Source organism: Lasioglossum baleicum, chromosome 11, assembly GCF_051020765.1.
Source record: "Lasioglossum baleicum chromosome 11, iyLasBale1, whole genome shotgun sequence".
Lineage (NCBI taxonomy): Eukaryota > Metazoa > Arthropoda > Insecta > Hymenoptera > Halictidae > Lasioglossum > Lasioglossum baleicum.
The window spans coordinates 11383376-11404185 of NC_134939.1; the positions used below are offsets into that span (position 1 = coordinate 11383376).

Consider the following 20810-nt stretch of genomic DNA (forward strand, 5'->3'; position numbering starts at 1 on the left):
AAATTGTGTTATTCAATCGTTAATGCTCCTATGTAATAAGTAGACCGCGGATTTTATGCATTTATGACAAAAATGGGAACATGCAATTTAAAGCTGTGGACATGTTAAAAATATTTAAGGGCAACAATGTCTTAGTTTCACCTCAATTGGATAATTAAAAGAAGAATACAATTTTTATTTGGCTCCTGAGTCCTGCAGTCAATGGAAAGATTTTTTATTTTGCATAAAGATCCGCAGTCTAGTAATAAGTTAATCCTAATGTAATAAGTTAATGCTCCTGTCATTATTAATGTAATGAAATTTTTCTGCATTTTTTTTTAAAGTGAAAACTTCTTCAGGCGTACCGCGTACATAATTGACGGCAATGAATGAGCCTAATCCGTCACGCTCTGAGGTGAAACGCTATTCAACAAAAGAAACAGGTGTGCAATCGCCATAAAAGTTTTTACTTTGGTCTTGTGCACACAGTATTGGTAATTTTTTTCAGTTGTGTAAGGTCTCGTGTAGACACAAAGGGTGTTAAGAAATTGTATGCACACGAGAGACGGGGAAACTCACCGACTTGTAGATCATCGCTGTCGAATAGTCCAGAGACAGTGTTACAATCGGATCCGTCACCGCCGCATTCTCTGCAAGCGTCTTCCTGCACGTTGCTTCCCAGCATCATGTCGCATCCGACGTGCTAGCGATCAAAGTAAATTACCGTTTGTGCGTGCGATCGATATCGCGATCTCTCTCTCTCTCTCTTTCTCTCTGTGCAGTATGGCGTGGTGCATTGCAGTCGTAATTACCACGCCGACAAAATGGACAACAACGGATCTTTAACGCACGATGAATCGCGGGATCGTTAAACTTACCACGCATTTGCCTTCGACGCAGACGTCGTTCTTCTCGGGCTCGCAAGGCGTCCCGTCGATCACCGACAGCTTGTGCCTGTAGAAGAAACGCTCGCCCCGCGGCATGCAATTCAATTCGCACTTGTTCGGACCGCCGGTGTAAGGGATCCAACTGCGGGCAAAACGATTTCACGCGAATCGATCCGGTGAGTTCGGTCATTTGTTCCTGGCTGGTGCCTCAAAGAATCGATTTCTTTTCTTTTTTTTTCGCGTTCAATTTGATGGGGAACGTTTTATGCAACCGCTTAAAGGAGTCTGGATTTTTTGTCTTTTTTTTCCAGAGACTTTTTGCGAGGTTACACTCCCCTGGAATTCTTTGTTCTTTCTTGGTAAACTTATCTTCACCTGATCACCCGGGCTTCACCGACGATGTTTTCGTCGACACTGAGTTTCGCCGACAATGTCTAGACCTCTACTGCGTGTAATGAAAATACCGTCGAGAAAACTTGGTGTCGATGAAAACATTGTTGGTGGGGTCAGGATAATCTAACTTCGACTACTTATTAGACATTGTGTGATTAGAATAGACCAAACTGCTTTGTTATACTAGTCTTATACTAGATTTCTTGGGGTATACTTTCGTAAAAGATTAACGTTTGAAGAATTCTTGATTAATATTACAGATTGGATAATTGATTTCGATACTCACTCGTAGTTGACTCCTTCGAAGGGAACGCTGTTGAATTCCGCACACTGTTCTGTACGGAAATCTTTTGAACCTTCGGGACATTCCTGAATAAAGACACAAAAATAACGGCACTTAGGTTTCGTTCTTATTTCAAAATTTTTTGTGTAATAGAAATTTGATTCCAGTTTTATTTATAAGCTATGTACGAAAAGATCAAAGAAAACGGTACTCGGATTTCATGTTTATTTTTCCAGAAAGTGAACCGAGCATTTCGTTTCGAATTTTTATAGGTAGAGAGCGTAATGAAATATTTTGCGCAGAATAAATGAAATTGGAGCTCTATTTATAAATTGTGAGAAAGCGTACGGTTGTTCCCGGAGGGCAAAAGCACCCTCGAGCCTTACATCTTGGCGGGACGAGACGCATTTTTCAATTTGCGTCTATATCACCGTGGAGCACGTATTTCTTCATGAAGGAAGGACCCTCCCCGTGGCCACAATTTATTTCCGACTCGCAAAGGAGCAGGTAGAGGGGTCGAATGCATTCGCGCGGACAAGAGCCGGCTGCGCAAAAGAAAAACACGCGAACGCACGACACGGGCCACTTGTAACCGCGACCGCAAGCTTTCTCAAGTGCTTTCGCATCGAGCTTTTTTCTGTTCCCGCGGAGAGTTTGCTCGCGACCCAGTAATTATCGTCAACCCCCATGCTCCAGTTTTTCGAGGGAACTCGAACAGTCGCATTTTAGAGCTTTGAGCTCCGTCCTACCTCACCATACGAGGCCGCAAATACTTTCTGTCCCTATCCTGCACCCCGTACGATTGCCAAACATGTTCCTTAAAGCATGCTCCTTGAAATATGCTCCTTAAAGCAGGTTCCTTGAAGCACGTTCCTTAAAACACGTTCTTTAGTAGATGTCGCACCCTTGCGACAAAAGTGACACAAGTCAGAAAGCTACGGTTGTCAGAAACAGCGGAAAACTGCTTCTAACATAATGGAATGTCGTGTAAACAATTAAACAATAATAATGTCATTTTTAAAATTTTAACCTTACAATTTTTTTATTTGTATCTGACCCACACAGAACTGATATATTTTGAGTTGGTTTTTTGTTGTTGAACGTAGTAGGGCAATAATCAACTAATATTTAAAAATGACTAATAGTCTTTTTGAATGTTAGTCATAGCAAAATAGTCGTCAGTTAAAACTTTTTTATTAGTTAGTGATAACTAATTAATAGTTAGTAAAAACTTTTTGATTAGTATTTGATTTTGAGTATTTTGCTATGAATAACATTCAAAAAGACTATTAGTCATTTTTAAATATTAGTTGATTATTGCCCTACTCTGGACGACACAAATACCGCCTGTTTGATGACTTATGAAATAACATTTGCAGAATTCATTAATGGTAATAACTCAAAAATCAGGTTTTTGACTTGTGTCACTTTTGTCGCAAGAGTCCGATGTGCTTTAAAACCTGTTCTTTAGAATATATCGACTAAAATACATTGTTTTTTTTTTAACTTCGTGTAGTATACACTTCTACAAACATGTTCCTGCCTGTTTCCCGAGCAGGACAATAACAATAGAGGCCATTGTGAACGCATCCCACGACCCGAAAGCGAAGCATCCCTATCAAACAAATTCGAATCCGAATCCGTGGAAAGAACGTGGTCTGAAAAGGGTTAACAAACCCGAGCGACGAGCCCTGAATAATAAAAGGCATCCTCCACGATCAATTAATCAAACCTGCCTACCCCCCTGTCATTGTCCGAGGCAAACACGAACACAATTTCTCCCTGCGATCGATCCGCGAGCCAAACAAGCAAACACCATTCCAATAGCAACGATGATATCACACGGTCGGTGGATTCATCCCCTATCGTATGATCCCGAGTGCAAATGGCGATGGGCAGAGCGTGTTGCCAACCTTGCTCCCCTAACCTGATCCATTCCCATAGAAATTGGGTTGGCCGTATCGCAACTGGGCCAGTGGGACTCTATAAGATCGTACCATTCACTTTCAAAAATCATCAATCAATCACTAGGTAAGATACTTTTGTGTTCTGTTCGTTTAAATCCAAAGAATATTTTGCGGAGTTCTTATGAATTAATTGAAACGTCTCTAGAAACATTGGGAAATTTTTCTTTTAATCCATCCACTATTTTTTGTGATTAATTTATCAATCAATCACTAGATAAGATACTTTTGTGTATATTCTGTTCGTTTAACTCCTTGCTCTATGACCTATTTTACGGTTTCAGTGATTAGAACTTTTTTGTAGATCATAATTTCCTAAAAAAGGAGAAAATTTATATCTATTGTATGCCTATACGTTCTCCAATAGCTGTACATTAACAGAACCCAAATAAAATTTTATTTCCGTTTGATGGAAATTACTAACATATATTTTTATCAGAATCTGTTCAGAATCTTCATCACGAGTCCGACACGATATTGTAAGACAAGGGGTTATTATTAATTAATTAAAGCGTCTCTAGAAACATTGGGAATTTTTTTTCAATCGATGCACGGTTTTTTGTGATGAATTTACAATAGTTTAAATATCACCAATTGTTCAAAAATTGCAAATTCGATAATCTACCACTTTCCAGAGCCACTGTAGACCTTGCATAATCGTCCACAATAAACATCTCGAAGCATAATAGGAAATCCCACCATCGAATGAGGAACGCAATGATTTGGCGGGCCATAGGGGGCTACAGGAGGTAAAAGGGGGTATAGTGGGGCTTGTGGCTCGCAGGTATAATGTCGATAAATCGAGCAGAGTCCTAAAAAGGAAGAAAAGACGCCCCAGCGGGACCGAGTACTACGCACGAGGATACGCGACGATTTATGACGTAAGATTTCTTCGCGGGGACGCTGGCTGTGGTAGCTGGTCAGTGGAGGGAATGGGGGCGAAATTGGGGAATGAGGGATTGAGAGGGTTGCTGTTCGGTGACCGTAAAAGAGGAAAAAAATCGAACGTGATCCCGAAACGACGTCGGGGATGAGGAATGTTGGCCGGGGAATCGCGGAACGGTGATTTATGGCGCGGTACGCTTTTCTACCGGGTTGCGAACCACCGCGATTGACCTTGACACTTATTCAAATCGATGGTTTACGAGGCGAATCGTTTCGGGGTCACCAGATAACCGTAGCTGCCGCAGCCACGATCCATTGCTCCTGTGGACTGCGATTCTGAAGCGTTCGAGGGTGGAAAAATTTATTGAGGTGTCCTCGTTTTTAAAATTTTTCGGGGTGCTACGCGTACTGATGCATTTTTCAAAACTTCGGTATTGGAAGTACACATAACACACACCGTCGCGACAAAAGTGGCACAACTGAAAAAACTACGTTCTCAGAAACGGCGAGAAACTATTTCTAAAACAATAGAATTGACTGGAACGTGAAAAACGACACAAATGCCACCAGGTAACTACGCAATGAAATTATCTTAATACCCTTTTAATAAATCCATTAATTTTCATCGCAAGGGTGCGATACAGCGAACAAAAAGATCCTGGAATATCGAGCTGGCATATGTGTACATAGGTGAAACAAATTTCCCCGTGCAGCGAGTTTCCATTTTCGTTTGGATCTCGAAAAAGTAGTGCTATTCGAAGTCGACAACCCTCCCGAGTGACATTCAGAGATCGAAAGAGTGGAGGTAGATTATGGGGGTGAGAAGTCAGCGAGAGAGAAAACCTAAACAAAAAAGAAAAAGGGTCGGGAATCAATGACCGGCTCTTGGAAATACGAAGAGAGGCGAGTGACTCGCAATTACGGTGACTCGTAATTAACGGTTCGCGCTCGTTAAAGAAACCCGTCTTCCGCAACCCCCGTTTATCCGTCGCAGCAGCCCGCTTCCGGCTACTCGAGAGTTTCATCCGGCCGGTAAACCGAAGCCCCCTCGGGGAGAGTTTCCACCGTTCGATAATCGCTGTTTAGCCGGCGGGCATTGTTACTAATTACGAAATCTCGAGACAAAGGGGGCGAGAACAATGAGCCGCGTTGCGAGCAATTTTTGCAGCAAGCGCGCTGCAACCCCTCTTCTCACCCCTCTCTGAAACGGATCGCCCCGTTTGATTCTAAAGTGGCTCGGGACACGGTCGTTCAACCCGTTCAATCTCTCATACCATAAAGGACATTTTTATATTGTTGCTGAAACCGTCGAGCACCCAAAAGAAAACGTTATTGTGGCCGGGCAATTGTTGCTTTGTCAAACACAGTGAATTTTAAATTACATTTTAGTTGTGCTTCTCCCATTTCCGTGTGAATGGATTGTTCTTATTAATTCATTCAATTCTTTGAACCAGGTTCATTGCTGCTCGATTAAACCTTGTTGCAGAATTTATCGAAAACTCGGAAAATTCTCGGACAAATTTGCAGTTGATTATCCCTGCGGAACACATCGGCGAACAATTAATATCTACAGGCCAAGGGCCGGTCTATGGCAACGACGCAACCTGCGGCTCGTTTCATTTAGCACGTCGCTTTAACAAAGTTAATACTTCGCGAGTCGAGGCCGCATAACGGCCGGCCGTTCATAAATTTTAGCATCTCCGACAGTGCACTGCTACAACAGTATCACACGGCCAGGCCATATTGTCGCGTTCTGGGATCATTAAAGGTCCTTTCTAAGCCGGTCGGGATTTTCGGTGGCCCTTCCGAGACACAACGTCCCTATCAACGTCCACCTGGGCGCGAAACTTTTCGTATAAATGGTAAGTCGTATTAACTATCTGTTGTCCGTTCGGTCAGACTCTTCTTCATACGTCTGGATAGCGTCGCTGTTCGAAAATCGTCGAATAATTAAGTTAATCAAATAGATATGTATTCATTTTCATGAAATCGTTCGAACACTGCAGGTAATCAAGTTTTATTCGTAAGACTTTAAAGTGTCGCTTGAACTGCGTGAGATAGTCATTTGTCTTGCAACGCGTTGACCGCTGCCGCGTGATCGCCGGCCACTACTGTTCTCGATCGCTGAAGTGTAAGCATGTGCGCGGCTGGCAGTCTCCTTTTATTCATTAAACGTATACATAGTTATACATATATTATCAGCGCCCGCTCTAGTGGTTATGTCGCCCCGGACAAAAGACAAATCGCCGCCCCTTAAATATATATATTTCTTAAATAAAAAGGTAAAATCAGATTATTTTATTTATATTTGAATAAAAGCATTTATTTTAATAAAAGCAAATTTTCTCTTAATTGGGTATTTAACACATCAATATTTTTCTCACACTTACAGCCAAAATGGCACCCCTAAATTTTGGCGCCCCAGACAAATGTTCGGGTTGCTCGCCCCTAGAGCGGGTCCTGATATTATTAGATATTGTGGTACTTTCCATTTACCTGGCCTCCCGAGGAAAATCCCAACATTTCTCTTTATGTATTTTCATTCGTCTTTCGAAGGGATTTTCAAAGTTGTTATTAGATTGCCGATTTTTATGAAAATACCACATAATACACCGCGGGATTAAACTTTCACTGAGAAAAAATGATAAAACTTGAATTTTGTAATGCGAGGAATCAGAAATTCCGAAAATTCGAAAATTTTTGGTCTCCTGAGTGAAAGTTCAGCCCAGCGCAGTTATTACAATGATGTTGAGCTTTTTGTGTGAATATTTTTTGTCAATTATATTCATGCTCTCCCGAACGAGCTGTTTCGGACGCGTTCTGTCGGTGACACGTTCGGGCCAACGTACCGTCCAACCGAATATAAAACGGAATTGTCAATTAATAATCGCGAGAAACAAAGGGTTAAATGGTCGGTGACAAGCAACCGGTTCCTGGAACTGTGCCCGGCGTTGTGTTCGAGGCGGATGGAGTTTACGAGGTCACCGGGACGCCGTAAAATCGCGTGTGTGTGTCCAGGTACTATACACGTATAAGCCTAACAGGGCTCTCGCGATGATATTCCTTGTCCTGTCGGCTGATCGACGCGTTGACCCTCGCTGAAATACAACGCGGGATTAAAAGTTTACAACGGCTGTAAAGATCGCCTCCCGGGACGTCCACTAAATCCTGGCTCGAGGATACTCGCGGCCTGCTCCTTCGGGACATCGGCGAAGTTAAAACCGCGGGATCTCGAGCCGGCAGTCGTAAACCCGCCGATCTGTACAGGTTCGCTCAAAAGAGGATTCCACAAAAATGGCCCGGCAAACGTTGAAACTCTCAAAAATCACTGTGCAATGTCTTTAACTTTTCAGTTTTCCAAATCTGCACACCTATAAAGACATCATTTAAACAGACCAGACGAAATGCGAAATAATGAACGAATTGAAAAATATTTTTCTGTGCCTGTGTGATCATTTTTTAGACGTCCTGTACACAGAGTTACGGTCATCGAAGTCGTAAGTCTCAGAAACCAACGAAGTCCTTTAAAACTCGAAACATTAGATACACGAGGCAATCGTTATCGTTGCCTGGGTTTTCTGCTACGAAAATACGATTAGTGCAGAACGTAATTGTCCAATTTCGAGAGACCTTCTTTTTCTGCAGCCTTTGTAAACAATCGTTTAGAATCGTGTTTGTAAGAGGCTCTTCTATTTGAAGAAATATATAGAGTGCAGTGCAAGTCCAGTCTCCTGGACCAATTTCTGAGTACGTGTGTGTGCCAGAAGTAATTCGCGATTAACCCCCATGTATCCTGTCAGAATGTGCGAGGGTGTCGTGCCACTTTGCGGTATGAAAACCTAATTTCTCCGATGCACGCAGTTCCCGATGATTTCATACAGGCGAACCGCAATCGAAGGCGGCGTCCAATCAACTCTCACGAGGACCAGCATCTATCAATCGAGCCTCTGACCCCACGGCTTTAATTTCATTTCCCCGAGTCACGAACATTCGACCTGGACCACACGTCGCATCGGCGTGCAAGCTCTTCCGGAACCATCGTCAATTCCTAGACCCTCGCTATTTCTTCATATAAGATCGAGAACGCTCTCTCGGTCAAAATGTATTTCCCAGGGTCACGTAGCGGCCATAAAATTATCATCGACGTGTGGTCGACGCCATCGAATCATTCTTCCGGTGAATCGTTTCGGTTAAATGTTAAATTATCGCGACGCAGTCCGGACCACCGTCCGGATGAAGAACGAGAAGAAAATTACCGATAATCGTGGTCCATCTGTCAGAGGAAAAAAGAAACGAGAAGTGAAATTGCCGCTCCGTGTCATTCGATGCTCGAAAAAATTGAAAACTGTGATACCAGGATCATTCGACGAAGCGCTTTTTACTCGAAAGCATGCCGGGTTTTCGAAAAAATTATTTAAGAGGCTGGGAAGTAGGGATTTGATCAAGAGTACCTCGCAAACAGGTTCGAACTTTGATCGATTGAATTCGAACTCTCTATAAGCACTTCGAAGAATAGAAATAGAACTCCTAAGTATACTCGAACCCTATGCCAGGTAGATTCGAACCTTTTATGTACAAATACTTTGGTAAATGGAAGGAATACTTGCAAGTATACTCGAATCTTGTTCGAAGAGATTCGAAATTTTTATGAATATCGTACGAGAAATTCTCTGATTTTTCTAATCATTGTTGTTATATTTTGAAAATCAATTATGCTGTCCTTTAATGCATAATTTAGTTCAACATGTATATAGTATATCCCATAGGAGTGCTAGGGTTAATATACTTCATTTTAGAACGTCGTTTGCACGAATCGAAAGATCGTTTCAGTCGAAGCGACCGAAGCAATCGAACGGATTAATCGATCATCCGAACAATTTGTCAAGATCACCTGAGTCCGATAGAAAAGAAGCAAGCCTAACAGCGTAGCGTCCCGTTGATTAAGTAGTTTTAAATGAAAGTTTGACGGGTCTTGGCACGTGTGCCGAGTACCAGGGCGTTAAGACTCGGTGTTCGATCGATCCACGTTAAAATGGAGAGGCGAACGAAACGATAAAGAAAGAAGAAGAGCAGATAAAGAGACGAGAGAGAGAGAGAGAGAGAGAGAGAAAGAGAGACTCTGTTGTTCACTGGGCCACACGTGAACAACAATGCTCACGCTTGGAGCTCTCACGGTTCAGGGTTCAACGTGGCTGCGGCTGACATTTAACGAACCGAATTAAATAATGATATAAATCATTTTATTAAAGACCATCGAACCGCTGCTGTTGCTCGGCGAATTGACCGATATATTTAAAGGTTAGGGACGAGGAAACGTAAATTCATGTCAGCGGTTCGACATGCCTTTTCTCTTTAACCGGGAGCAATGCTTTCTTCGATTATGGTTGCGGATCCAGGATTATAGCGAACATAGTTGACACATTTATCAGAGCAACAGGTTCCAATTTAATTCCTGGTTTTACTAATTGTTTTTCAAAAATGTGAACTTGTAGAAAAATTTGTAATTTGATACTAATAATGTAATAATTTAAATATTGTATTTGCTATCGTGTATCATTTATCGATTATGTTATACAAGTAATATTGTAGTTGCAATTGTGCAACTCCACAACAAGAATAAGTTCTAAATATGTTAATACACGAGACGGTAGTAGAGGTAATAGAACTATCAGATTCGATTCATTGATTCGCGATCGCATGCAGATCAGTATAATTGAAGCCCGTGTCATGCGCCGATGCCTCGACGTCCCTTGATAGACTGTCAAGCTGTTCGATCTATTAAAGCAAATCGCATAAATCACCCACAGTTACGCAATGATTAATCAGATTCTAGTAGACGTTTGATTCACGCCGTTCCAGATAATGCAAAGATTTCCACGAAGTGAAACAATAAAATTGTTTGGAAATTAATAGAATCAATGAACGGTCAATCTCCCTGATTCAGTGCGTTATAATAAGTTATGGTAATTCGATACGTGCGCATAAAATTATTCGCTTGTTCATGTGTTTCATGAAATCCCTGATAATACGAAATTTTTAATATTATGCGGCAATAAGACCGTTTAGAAATTAACCGAATGAACAAAGGTCCATCGTTCCTTTTCCGCTTCATTATAATAACGTTTATTACCGTCTCAGATGTCGTAAACAATACTCACCTGGACGTTGCAGGAGAAGAATCGCCTGGTTGCTCCCGTGCACTTGTTGTAGCCATTGTCGCTGCAACAATAAGACGTTTTTATAACGACTGAACTGGGTTCCTCCAAAGCGTTGTAAGGTCAGAGGAACAATAAGAAACAAAGTCCTACAGCATCCGAGGGTACGGTACCTCCTGCAGAATAATAATATTTCAACGAGATCGCTGCGAGAGGTTCGGGAACAGTCATGCCATTTTCTACTGGTTGCTTAAAAAGACCATTAAATAAAACGTCCACGATAAAATGACAAATATTATCCAACAACTGATTTTTCCAAATGCTCTTAATCACATCGATTAACTTTTTTCATAAATGCATAAAATCCTCAGGCTAATTGATATGATGGAATAAAATTGATTTATGACGTCATACTTTAAGCGATTAGAAGAAAGTTATTTACTTTATAGTTTCCCTAAACAGAAAATGATTGTAATTTTTAGCTGAGGAACAAATCAGTCTTAAATAAAGTGTCAAGCTTATTTCTGGCTTTTCCAACACGTTTCCTTTTTCCAGGACATTTTCATCGGCGTGGAAGAACCGAAGCGTTCTCTGTTTCACGAAATCGCGTTCGCAGTTCGATTCTAATCTCGATTACGACGCCATCCCGTCGATTTTGCATCGAAACGCGGTCGGTATCTCTAATCAGGAATTCACACTCCGTTAAATCGCGCATCCGGCCACCGTTTCCTCGTTAACGAGCTTCTTCCGATGAAAACTCGAAGGAAAAGTGGAGCGACGAGTTTTTTCGTCGCCGTGAACCATGTCTCCTCCCACGTGGCGAACGAAAAATCCAGGGGAAAAAGCGTGGATCCACTTCTCAATAATTCGCGGCGCTTTCGGAGAAATTACGTTTGCCAGGATCGCGCACGTCCCGCTGAAATTTTCATGCGGATATCTATCGCTGGGAATGTAACGGATCGCTGTAATCCGCTCTTAAAACACGGACAAACACCCACACATTTTATTTTTTTCACGTTCATGTCGACCACTCGTTCCCAAATTAATTTATTCTTCGCGCGTGACGTGTGGCAGATCGGAAAAGTTATTTTATTACCACGATGGTAATACTTTACACAAGAAGAGAGGGTAATGGTGACTTTAGACCTGTGTACAGAGCATAAAAATGTCGGACTTTTAGCATTCATTCCCACATTTTGAATGCTGAATCTTTTATTCAGAAAATTAATGAAAAAAGAATGAAGTTAACATTTTTACAACTGGTATCATGTATGCGTTATTTCATTGTTATCAGACCTCATTTTTAACTGTCTCTATGGATTTTATAATGCGATTGTGTTCGACCATAAAGTAAATTACAGCTACAATACATGCTGTGCAAAATATTATAATTAGCTTGAATGTCCAACATTTACGAACGAATATTATATGAAAAATACAAATAGTGGTTAATCAGAGTAAAATGTTCCTGGCAGACAGCATATTTTCAAAAAGTATTTTTCATCTGAGAGTCATTTGGCGGCAGAGTTGGGCAAAAATTTAATCAACTATTCACGAATAAATTTTTACTTCAATCGTTATAAACGCAATTTACAATTAATCTCCTAGTTTAGTCGTTAATTGCGATTAACGATTACATTCCGATACAATTGTAATCGTAAATCGGATAATTGATTAATGATTAACTGCTGAAATTTCTGAGTTTAGGTGTATTGTCGTTTGGTCTAAAATACAAACTCTGTTTGCGTGCTTTTATGTTTTTTTTCGATGATTTCTTTTTAATCAACGATTGACGATTAACTTCATCAATCGGTTGAGTCAATCGTCGATTTTTCAATGATTACCTTTTTTAATCGTACACATTAATCAATGAATCTTGATTAAAATTTTAATCGATTAATGCCCAACTCTGTTTGGCGGTGATAATTCATGGATTCAATATTCCAAAAACTGCAAACTACACCTGTCGCATTAGCGTCGGGTTAGCCATCGTTATGTCAAGATATTAATCTAATGGCGCACTCGGGGAATTAATTTCGATAAGCCACTCGCTGATGCTGCGCCTGGATATCGTAAATTGAAAAGAGCTATAAACTCGGCACGATCGACCACAGCATCCTATGCGATGGAGCGTGTCTGACCTATGACACGATCTATCCGATAACACGAAATTATTCCCTGCATTAAATGCCCTACCATAGCGATTAGCCCGCTTTCTAGAATCTCTTGAACGTGTTATTACCAACAGGTTCACTCTCGGTTTCACGGAATCTGATTTTCACGTTCGATCCTGCGATTTTCCTTTTCCTGACTTTTACTTGTGAAAGGAGCTCTTCGATTATGGATCGATATTGCACATTATGTGTACATTTTTAGCGAAGTGCAAAGTACATTTTATACGTAATATGTACAAGAGAAAATTAAAATCTTATTGAGTTCATGTACAATGAATCAAATAAATGAAAGTTCCCCGTGGCAGATTTGGGGATTGAACAATCCCGCGAGACTAATGATCGAATCACGCGAAAATTCAGCGAGATAAGGATCCACGACAGAAAGCGCAATGGGTAGTCAAGCTCAATCTTGACCTCAGCCAGGAGATAAGAAGGATTTACCGCGATCTCGCCGGAAGTTTTGGTGCGTCAAAAATTCTGGTGAGGAGGCCCCGAAGCGTAGAAACTTCACCCGGACGAGAATTGAATTTAAGGAAACCCATCTCCGCAGGAAATGACGGGGTAAAAAATTAATTTTCCATTAGCCGGGCCTCGGAGCGTTTAGTACGTTGGTGGAATTTCAAATTTCTTATTACCAGCCACCACCTCTCTCTCTCTCTTCGTTCTTTTTGTAATTAATATTAACACGACACCTGTCTGCCAACGTCCGAAAACACTCGTGATTAAATTAACAATTTCACAACAGTTGCAAACAATTTCAAACCATCAAATTCACCGAATCACTAACTGTACAAACTACAGACATTCTCTAGGACCGTATCAGTTAGATATCCTCTTTGAGATATCATTTACACATTTTTACAAATTAATTTTACGAAGAGCAAACAAGGAAGAATCCTAAATACTCTCTGGAAAATTTTAAGCCGAAGAGGATTTCCCAGTGTCCTGATTAGTTTCCATTAATCAACATCCCCTACGGCAACGCGAGCTGCAGGATAATCTGATGAATCGTTAAAAGGCTTCTCGAGGGTAGAATATAGTGGATTTGATAATGAACTCACTCTACGTCGAGACACTGTCTAGTCTGATGCGAGACACCGCCTCCACAGGATCTGGAGCATGAGCTGGGTGACGACCAAGGTCCCCAGGTTCCTCTTTCTGGTTCATCCGTGTCTAGAACGGAGCTACTGTGCAGGTAGCTTTCGCCATGTTGTCGCCGGTGTCTCTCGTGCCTTAATTTTATATGATGCTGCGAACAGAAAAGCAAAAGGAACGATTCATAACAAGTCTGCCATCAACAGTCTCGATGAAACTAGATGCTACAGGAAGAATATCTGCCGTGGGAACGCGAAAGATTTCACGGTAAGTGGTCTCTTGTTTATCTACAGCCTACCTAGAGGTAGTCTGTAAAGGGTACCGTGGGTGATCTTCGTTCGGAAGAGCGTAGGCGTGATCCCCTTATCAGAGAAGCTCGATAAGGTACAGGCTTTTAGCAGTGATGAACTGCGGTCGAGACGAGGGGGTGAAAACGTGAATTACCTTATCGCCTGGGGAGAGGATATTTTCAAGCTTATGGTTGCATCGTAGATTAAACGTTCCACAGAATATTTTAATTAATACTTTCGGTCGTTGATTGAAAATCGTACTTTAGAAGGGAATCTCGTTGTCTCACATGGTGAAATTCTGGATCCTCTAGCTTGGCTCTATGGATTCTGGGAGTCCCCATCTTGCGTCCATAAATCCCAGAATCCTCATTCTCGCATCTGCAAATCCCACACCCTAACTCCCATCGAAATCCCCACGTGTCCATTAAAAACGCATTTTCCACGACGAAAACTTCTCGGTGAACCAAAGGAGCATAATCCCCCTAGATTACCGGAGAAGGAAAGATCGAGATATTAATACCCGAAATGGAGCGACGATTCCACGATCCAAGGAAAATTCGCTCCCATTCTAAAGGCGGAATCTATGCAACATTTGAATGGTACCTTTTGGCCGGGCTCCAAAGCAGTTCGCAGCGGTCGGTTGTAAAGTGCAAGAGGGGTTGGTTTCCAAATAAAATTATCCGGCACACTCTTTCCACCATCGAGGCTTCCCCACCCAATTGCCGATACGGTTTTGCCGAGCCTGTTCTAGCCGGTTGATCGCTATCGTTTCCACGCCGACCAAACCGAAATCGCTCGGAATTGGAAGATCGAAAATGTTTTCGGTTTAAACTGCAATCGGCGGATACGGGGGAGCGCTTCGGCATTGTCACAGAACTTGCCACGAGTATCCACTTGGCCCAGATTATTGGTCTTTGAAGGGAGTTGGTGAAGTTGTCGGCAGCCGGCTCTCGAAACTTGTTCCGCGAAGGGTTAAGTTAACCGGGAACCCGGACAATTCCGAGAGTTTCGCGGATCAATGTGTATAGCCGATAAACAGCCGTGATAAATGAGGATCCGGGACCTGTTTCGTTTTTCACCGGGGTTTATTAAATTCTCGGGGATGAACCCTCCGTTCACAATAACTTATCGAGGAAACAATCAGGGAAGTAATCACTAATCTGCGAATCTTTATGCGAAATTCAGGTTCTATGTCTTAAGATCACGGAGAAACATGATTGACAGGAAACCGATTCCATTAGCTGCAACAAAAATGAATTGAACTATACTCGACGATCCTCGGTGAAGCGATTATTACCATAATCGGTAACGTTAAGCGTTCTAGCAGTAAAAGGCGATAAATGAGAAATGGACTACGCCAGGTGGGTGTTTTTTTTCGTGGCATCTTCACGGGCATTTAGCGAAGAAAGATTTATGGCGTTCTTATTGATTATGCCTCGCGTAACTCATCAGATTAACAAGTTACAGCGTCGGCTCGCGAGACGTATTAAATCATGTCTCTTGCGTTCCAACTTTGATGGGATCTTGAAACGAGATTCCTCGGTGAGTTACTTAATGCACCAGCCGTCTTTGAGTAAATCTCGTTGCGTGCTATGTATCTTCGAGCTTGACAGCAGGATCCTTTTAAAGTCTACCACTCCTGCTGCTTCAATCAAGTAAATCAACTCTCATTAATTCCGTCGCGCGTCGTGACGCTTCACGCCTGTGTCCCGGTCGCTAAATAAATAATTCACTTCCCTGTTGTAACATTGTTCCCTTTGCCAGATTTTCCGGGACGAGCTGCCTAATTATCCCTTGTGCAATCAACTCGACGGTGAATGAAAATGAAATGTCTACACGTGTACAAGAGCCGCCTAGATCGTTTCTAGATCATTCGCGAAGATCTCCAAAACCATTGACTGCGAGCAGAATTGGGTTAAACCGGGTCCGGTGATTCACTAATTAACGCGAAAACTCGGTCGATGAAATTCCAACCGTTCGTTCCACCTACATACACGGAAACGCGTTTCATAAGTATAATCCTTGTCGCAGAACAGCGTCGATCGTGTGATGCGCGTGTAACGCACGATGATGTAAACCGTGTTGCACAGCTGCCTTGGTTTATGGTTTACACGCCGACGGTTAGTCACCGCTTAAGACGCGCCGTTTAATTACTTGATTTATCGCGGGCCGGTCGCGATCGCGAGACTCTGTATTGCTGTGAGAATTCGTCGGAGACCTAATTTCTTTTTCGGATGATCCCTTTACAGCTCCGAAAGCGAGATGAACCGACGGCAACTTGCTGAATGACTCATTGCTCTTCTGCGTGGAGTGACTTGTCACCACGTGTACGACTTCGTGGAATGGCTCGAAGAATTTCTTTTTTCGCTTAACCCCTCGTAACATCCAGTCAGAGAAAGATTTCGTACATGATCCACCAAATATGTGATCGTTGAAGTGAAAACTTCCTTAGGCGCACCGCGTACACAATTGCTGAACAGTGAATGAGTCTGATCCGTCACGCTCCGAGGTGAAACGCTTATTTAGCCAAGCGAGCGAGAAACAGGCAGGTGTGCAATCACCTGAAAGAGTTTTCACTTCGGTCGTGCGGTCTTATGCACACAGTATTGATCTGGTTTTTTTACGAACATTATTAAAAAATGGATTGCAGCAATTCAATACAGAAGAAAAATAAAACTAACAAAACTGGTTTTTACGAACCGACTTGTATCGCGCCGCAGTATTCCTCGGAAGCGGGGTTCGCGTGTGTCGCGCGCATTCAATTTCATAGAAACGCAGTCTCATCTGTCACGGTGCGTCGCTTCGAAGGGGGCAAGAAGGAAGAAGCTTTTCTTACGGTTTTCTGCGGGGAACCCCACTGCAGGGACTGCCAAAAAAAATAGCAGAGTCTCCAGGCTGTAAATAAGTTTCGACTCGGTTACAGCTGTACCCGTGCAGTTTTCTCCGGCGTATGCAAACGGGGAAGAGAAAGAGGAGGAAGAAATAAAGAGAGAAAGAGAGAAAGAGACAGAGAGAGTTGAGCAGAGAACAGATGGGAGCCTGGGATACTCGCGTTTCCGTGCGACGCGCGAGCCAGCGGGCTTTTCTTTCCACCCGGAGCATCTGCGGTGTCGCGTGGACCGTATTGTGAGAATATACGACGATAATAATGGCACGTCCGCCGACGTGGGTGACTATAAAACCTCGAGACAAGACTCGGTTCCCGCAAAACAGCCCTCGGAGAGAGGCCCGCCCGGGAAACGACAGATTAAAACTCTCCGGAGCGATGCTAGGTAAGACCCGTTCATGTTAGAATCGCGTTTCCCTGTTTTTCTAAGACAGCCTCGCGTGAGGCAGCCTCAGCTTCACGGATCGCGTGGACCGAACCGAGAAAAATCGGTTAGGGTTCTGTGCCGAGTTCATTCATGCGCGTTAGATCCACATGTGCGTCTGCATCTCATTATTTTCAGTGGCGGATTTATACTCCTGCCGTCCAGGCACAAGATCGACTAACCAAACAATCAATCTCGTAAATTGGTCAGTAAACGGAGAGCCTTCAGAAACAGTTTCTTCCCAGCCTAAAAAGCCGGAATAAAACTGCGGCCAACCGTGGGATTAATAGGGTGGTTTTTGCCGCGTGACGTTTTAATTAAGACGGAGAAGAATTTTTGGCACCGTTCGCGCCTCTATTAATTGTTCCCTCCGTCCAATTTCCCGAAAATCGTGGGGGCGGGTTGACTCTGAATGTGCATTTAGGGCGCGCGCGTGAATGCTGTGCGGCACAATTACGCGAATTATGTGAAAGAATGCGTTTAACCTCGGCAACGTGCCGGTTGGTATTCAAGCCGGGCTCCATTAGAGACCACGAGCTGTTCGAGCCATCCCCGACATCAAAGCCGAGGGACTTTACAATTGGTTAGGTTTACGACGGCCGACTAGCCGCCGCGACTAATTTATGCTAATACGAAACGGTTACGCGCCGGGGGCAGTGCAACGTCCGCACCTTTGCTGGCACATGTTGCCGATAAGATTAGCCGTGTGTCTACAACACCCGCGAGACAGTTTCCCGCTTATTGATAGACAACTCTCATGTTTGAAGTGCTGCCGTTTCAAAGCGATTAGACATTTGTTTTCTTCCCGTAATAATTTGCTCAGAATTCTGTCGAGAAATAATCGAGAAAAAAAATGATGAAGTTGAGAGTGTTTACTAGAGATGGGATCAAGTTCAATACATATGTACTCACGAATCCGAGTCAATTTCAATAACCAAGTTCCAATTCATGGGTTTCGATTACTACTTAAAAGCAATAATGTTTCAATGATTATATTTGAAAAACTGATATCGAACCTCGGGATGAGTACTTACAAGTTTCGAAAAGATACTTATAAGTACTTCGATGTTGAAAGGAATCGAATCTTTCACAAGTAGTACTCGAATCTTGGAAATCAGAACTGCATATTAGGTTTTAAGCACTTTCTTTATTAAATTCGTAACTATTTAAGAATAATATTTCCGATAGATTATGAAATTATAGTTATGCGTGCTGAATTAAATTATGCATTAGAGGACACCATAATTGATTTTAAAGGTAAGAAAATAATGATTAGAAAAATCAGAGAATTTCCGGTACGATATTCACAAAAGTTTCGAATGTGTTCGACCAAGATTCGAATGTACTTGCAAGTATTATTTCCATTTACCAAAGTAATTGTAAAAGGTTCGAAACTGTTTGCATAGGTTCGAGTATACTTAGAAATACTATTTCTGTTTTTCGAAATACTTATAGAGAGTTCGAATTCAATCAATCAAAGTTCGAACCTGTTTGCGAGGTACTTGATCCCATCCCTAGTGTTTGCCCTCATAGTACCCTTAAATGAGGGGTTAGCAACTTAAAATTTTGTCTGTTTACAATGGAACAAGAAAATAACATTTACATTTTCGTTGATATATTTCGAACGACAATAAATCATTCTTGAAAAGTATTGTAGACGAGAAAGACCGAACATTTCGTGGGCATCAAAGCCATGGAATCTCTATTCGGTTTCTTTGCGGCTAATAAAAACGGAGTCGGCAGAAAAATCGACATAATTATTTCCAGACGAGTCGTTGGGAAAGAGGGCTGGTTTTATTTCCGCAACAATCCCCGGTTACGACAGCCGGCGAGAGAATATTCCTTTTGGAGCACAGGTGACAGCCCCGGGACACCTACGGATCGGTATAAAACAGCCGCCTGCCGTTTCCAATTCCGAAATCGTATCGGTTCCGCGTCTGTCACGGGACTGTCACGGTTCCGAGGCGATATTCCACTCTTGGACGAACACGACGCCGCGCGCAGCCACGCCGGGAAATTAGGTTTATAAATCCGGCAAGAATTTTCGTCGCTTCTTCGCGGCACGGCCTCAGGACCGGAGATATCTCGGCATCGGCAATGAGATTATCAGGCCAGACGCGGGCTGAAGAAGCGAAAGGGTCGAGGGTTCACGGGGAAAAAGAGGAGGACGGGGGAGAGTTCTGACTTATTGCGGCTTTTTACCATCATCAACGATCCTCCTACCAGTCTGCGTGGCTAATCTGAGTTAAGTGGCCGTTAGCGAGGCGAAGAAATCTTGGAAATGCTCGCGCCAATCTCGCGAGCCCCTGGCTCCTCGTCGTCTGCCGTTTCTCCTTGTTCGAGATGAGACACCGGCCAAATGCTAATGATCCTCGAAACTGTCGGAAATTGAGCGTCGATCGGGAACCTTTCAACCCGCTCCAACTGTCTTCAGATCGTTTCTTCACCCTCTGTTGCCCTGACTGCCTTCTCGCAGTCGGCGCTGTGATCTTGTCAAAAGCTTTCAACACTTTCAAAAATTGAAAACACTCGAAAATTGAAAATTCGGCATCCGCGGTAAATGGTTTAGAAGATATTCGAGGAAAACCATTTTATGAGAGCATTAACCCTTCGCTGCATAGTGTATCATATCTGATACAGTTAACAAATCTGGTATATAGTAAACTAAGAATGTGTTTCTCACTACAAAATGTTGTTTTAATTTTTCAAAATATTTTTCCCTTAAATGAAACACAAAGCTGACCTTCAGTGAAGGGTTAAATTAGTTATTTTAACAGATTTTTGCACAGATTTTTTCGAATAATTCGGAACAACCCCGGAGTTGCCGTAAAGTAAATTCAAAGAGTCGAGCACAAGTTCCACCCTAGTGTCCACTTATGAATCACGGTCGCAAGGAGAGGTTTCTGACGCGATTAGCACCGGCGCGGCACCCGTTCTATCGACGCGCGAACGAACGAGTCCGACAGGTAGGTGGTACACGATCGACCAGTTTAATTCACTGTCATCGAGATTATGTTAATCTGAGGCTGGGGAAGCGGCGCGGCGCGGCAGCTCGAGGCAGAGTTATTCGATCGGGCGCAGAAAGCATCTCCTGCGGATCGTTGCCCCCAGGATATTGGATTATGTTTCACTGTTAACAGGTTACGTTTCATATCTCACTACGGCAGACATGCAACGCGCCGGAGCCAATGCCACGGCTAATCGACTCCTGGATCGATCATGGAAAGAGGAACGGGAAGCCCGATCCTCCCCCTTGGATCCTTGCTGTCAGGATCCACGGCTCGAGCTTCGATCCCCGATGATCCTTCGCTTAAACCGCGGCTAAAGTTACGCTGAGCAAAAATTCACTTTCAAAAACCCGTAACATCTCCGATTCTATTAACGATCGCACGCC

The 20810-nt window shown here is 42.8% G+C and overlaps 1 protein-coding gene across 6 annotated transcripts in view; it reads right to left on the reverse strand.

Moving 5' to 3' along the window:
- The window catches only part of Ppn (proteoglycan-like sulfated glycoprotein papilin), a 133845-nt gene that overhangs the window by 21950 nt on the left and 91085 nt on the right, over window positions 1-20810 (reverse strand). For all 6 annotated transcript variants that reach the window (XM_076433874.1, XM_076433875.1, XM_076433876.1 and 3 more), the window contains exons 3-7: window positions 13782-13969; window positions 10550-10610; window positions 1546-1628; window positions 858-1008; window positions 559-682 (exon numbers count right to left, since the gene is read on the reverse strand). In XM_076433874.1, coding sequence (XP_076289989.1) covers window positions 559-682; window positions 858-1008; window positions 1546-1628; window positions 10550-10610; window positions 13782-13969 — 607 coding nt within the window. The remainder of the gene's footprint in view (window positions 1-558; window positions 683-857; window positions 1009-1545; window positions 1629-10549; window positions 10611-13781; window positions 13970-20810) is intronic.